The 3,524-nt window shown below is 54.3% G+C and overlaps 1 protein-coding gene across 1 annotated transcript in view; it reads left to right on the forward strand.

Annotated features, from left to right (window-relative positions):
* The window catches only part of FAM50A (family with sequence similarity 50 member A), a 7,252-nt gene extending 4,245 nt beyond the window's left edge, over positions 1-3,007 (forward strand). The window contains exons 7-13 of the mRNA XM_006029328.3: positions 38-99; positions 273-349; positions 518-572; positions 771-819; positions 993-1,063; positions 1,611-1,721; positions 2,848-3,007. Coding sequence (XP_006029390.1) covers positions 38-99; positions 273-349; positions 518-572; positions 771-819; positions 993-1,063; positions 1,611-1,721; positions 2,848-2,856 — 434 coding nt within the window. The 3' untranslated portion in view covers positions 2,857-3,007. The remainder of the gene's footprint in view (positions 1-37; positions 100-272; positions 350-517; positions 573-770; positions 820-992; positions 1,064-1,610; positions 1,722-2,847) is intronic.
* The last annotated feature ends 517 nt before the right edge of the window (positions 3,008-3,524 follow it).

Below are 3,524 nucleotides of genomic sequence, written 5' to 3' on the forward strand. Positions count from 1 at the left end.
CCCCCCCCCCCCCCCCCCCCCCCCCCCCCCCCCCCAGATGAGGAGATTGAGATCACTTTCAGCTACTGGGATGGTTCTGGCCACCGGCGCACGGTCAAGGTGGGTTTCTGAGGGAGCCAGGGGGGTCCCCCCAAAACAGCCCCCCAGCATCATAGGGGTCCCCACAAAGCCTGGTGGATTCCCAGGTGTGTGTGGGGTGGGGTTCATGTCCCAGTTGGGAGGTTTCCAGCAGGGGTGAAACTGGGGTGACCCCCAGTTTGTGCCTCCCTCAGATGAAGAAGGGGAACACAATCCAGCAGTTCCTGCAGAAGGCACTGGAGATTCTCCGCAAGGACTTCAGCGAGCTTCGGTGCGGGGGGCTCTGAGGGGAGGGAAGCGGGGGTTGGGGGTTTTGGGGTTCTGGGGGAATCTCAGAGGGGCACTTTGGGCCAGACCAAGCTGATTTGGGGGATCAGAACTTCCTAGAGGGGGCTGCAGCTTTGGGCAGTTTCTCTGATCCCCCTCCTGTCCCTCCCAGGTCAGCTGGGGTGGAGCAGCTCATGTACATCAAGGAGGACCTCATCATCCCCCATGTGAGTTTGGGATGGGGATCCACCTGGATCCCCTCAAATCCCCCTAACCGTCCCTAATCTCTGTACCCTGCTCCCCTGGTCATTGGCCTGGCTGGGAGGGGGGTGGAGGACTCTAATGGGGCCCCCACAGTTTAAGGGCCCCCCTAGTCTGTGCTGGGTGGGGGAGGTAGATTTAATGTTCTCCTTCCTGCCTCGCAGCATCACAGCTTCTATGACTTCATTGTCACCAAAGCCCGAGGCAAGAGCGGTGAGTGAGCCCCCACTTTGGTTGGTGGGGGGGCTGGGGCATTTGGGGAGGGCCAAGGGGTCCTGGGACATATTAGGGTGTCTGGGGGGCATCAGGCAGAGGATGGGGGGGCTGGGGTATATTGGGGGTCCCAGCACAGTTCTGGGGCTCATGCCATCCACCCCTACCCCCAGGGCCCCTGTTCAACTTTGATGTCCATGAGGATGTGCGGCTGCTGAGTGATGCCACTGTGGAGAAGGATGAGGTGAGAGGACCCCCCCCCAACCCCATGCAGGATTGGGGCCACCCAAACTCCTTGAGCAGCCCATGTGTCATTTTCCCCCCCCTTCCCCCCAGCATCAGGCCTGGATTGGATACCCCCCCCCATCCCATCTTCATACTTTGGGCTCCTATAGGGCTCCAGGATGCAGCCAGCTCTGGGGTGAATGGTCAAATGTAGCATTGCAAGGAGGGGTGGGGGGAAGAACCCTCTGCTCCCCAGACCCCAGATCAGGCCTGGATTATCCTGTTGGCCCATATCGGGCCCCACAGTACAACCAACTCCGGGTTTGGAGCCTTTAGAGCAAACTGTTGAGTATAACACCACATGGAGTGGGGGAAGTCCTATTTCCCCACCACCCCCACCAGACCCCAGATCAGGCTGGATGAAGGCCCATACCGGGCTATACAATGTGACCAACTCTGGGGCGGAACCTCTGGGACAAATGGCTGAGTAGAACTCCATGCGTTTGTGGGGGCTGGATTGGGGCCAGTCTGCCCTGTCCTGATCTCCCCCACCCCACCTCCCCCAGTCACATGCAGGGAAGGTGGTGCTGCGCAGCTGGTATGAGAAGAACAAGCACATCTTCCCAGCCAGCCGCTGGGAGCCATATGACCCTGAGAAGAAGTGGGACAAGTATACGGTATGTGGGGGGAGAGGGCGGGTGTTCTATGGGATTTCGGGGAGGTCATAGGGGGCAGCCTGGTAATGTAGGGGGGTCTGGGGTGATGTGATGAAAAGGGTAGTTTGGGAGGGATGGAATTATTGGGGGAGTTTAGGGGTTTGGTATTAAAAGGGTAGTTGGGTCTGGAATTAAGGGTTATTTTGGGGGTATGGGATTTAATAGGTAGTTTTGGGGGTTCTTGGTCTATGAATGTAATTTGGGGGTCTGGGACTAAGTGGGGTAGTCTGGGGGGTCTCAGATAATGGGTTTAATTTGGGGGTTTTATGGTAGTATTTTGAGCAGGGATTATGGGGATTCTGTATTATACAGGATAGTTTTTGGTTATGGGGCTAGGTTTAGGGGATCTGGGATTATGGGGGTAATTTTGGTTTTTGGAATTAAGGAGATAGTTTTGAGGGTTTGGAATCAAGGGGGTGAGATGTAGGTTTTTGATTATGTGGGGTAGTTTTGACAGTGAGTAATGAGGTAGTTTGGAGGTCTGGGATTAACGGGGTAGTTTTGAGCACCTGGGATTAAGAGGGGTAGTTTTAAGGGTTTGGGATTAAGGGTAGTTTTGCAAGGTATGGGATTAAGAGAGGAAGTTTAGGGGGTCTGCAATTGCAGGGTTAGTTTGGGGGTCTAGGATTGAGGGGGGCAGTTGGGGGGGGCTCTGATCAAGTGGACTGGTTTTAAGGGTCTGGGAATAATAGTGTTGGGATATCTGGAATTATGGGGAAGGGGGTCTGGGATTATGGGGATAGTTATGAGGGTCTGGGAGAAATGGCAGTAATTTGGGTGTCTGGAATTAAGGGCGTAAATTTAAGGATCTAGGATTAAGGGGGGGTAGTTTGGGGTCTGGATTTAGGGGGCAGTTAAAATCTGGCATTATGGGGGAGGTTTGAGGGTCTGGGACTTAGGGTAGTTTTGGGGAGGTCTAGCATTACTTTTGGGGAGGTCCAGGTTGTTATGGGGGTCTGGGATTGTGCAGGGAGGTTTACAAGGTCTGGGATAATAGAGGAAGTTTTTGAAAGTCTGGGATTAAGGGGGAAGTGGGGGGGTGAGGGGTGGAGAGGGGTTCACTCCCATTTCTCTCTCTCTGTCTCAGATCCGGTGAGGAGCTAACCCCTGACCAGCTGGCTCCCCTTCCCCCCACTTCCCCTGCCCAGTTCTTGCTAAGGAGAGGGCACTAATGAAGCTGTTGCCCCCCCTTGCCATTTTAATTCTGTCTCTTTGGACTGTCCCTGAAATAAATGACCTGTCTCTTGCCTGCCCTGTTGGACTGTCTTTGGTGGTGGTTGGGGGAAGGGGTGGGGTGTACTGGGAACCCAGAGCACAGTGAGCAGAGGCACTAACTTGGGCAGAAGCACAGAGGGATGGAGGCATTACAGGGGGGGGGGCAGAGGATTTAGCCAGTGGGATGGGTGGGTAGGCGATGTATAAGTAGGGAAGTACAGGCTGGTGCATCTTGTATTTATTTGCATATAATGTGAGTCTTTCCCTGTTCAACATTCCCCATTTGAGGGGTGGTAAGTAGTTGGGGGACCACAGGGCAAAGGGTGGGGGTCAAGCTCTTTGACCTGTCCACTCTCCTGGCTACTGCTTTCCCTGCTGCAGTCTTGGGAGAAATTGAAGGTGACCCCTCCTTCCCTCCAATGAGGCAGTCTTAGCTGGGGAAAATTATAACTAAAGAATTAATTTTCTATGTCCAGACCTTGGTAATTGGGGCGTTGCCTTCAATTTAGAAGTGTGTTGGATTTGGGTAAATATGGGAATTAGGGGGGT

Source organism: Alligator sinensis, unplaced genomic scaffold (assembly GCF_000455745.1).
Source record: "Alligator sinensis unplaced genomic scaffold, ASM45574v1 scaffold1023_1, whole genome shotgun sequence".
Taxonomy (NCBI): domain Eukaryota; kingdom Metazoa; phylum Chordata; order Crocodylia; family Alligatoridae; genus Alligator; species Alligator sinensis.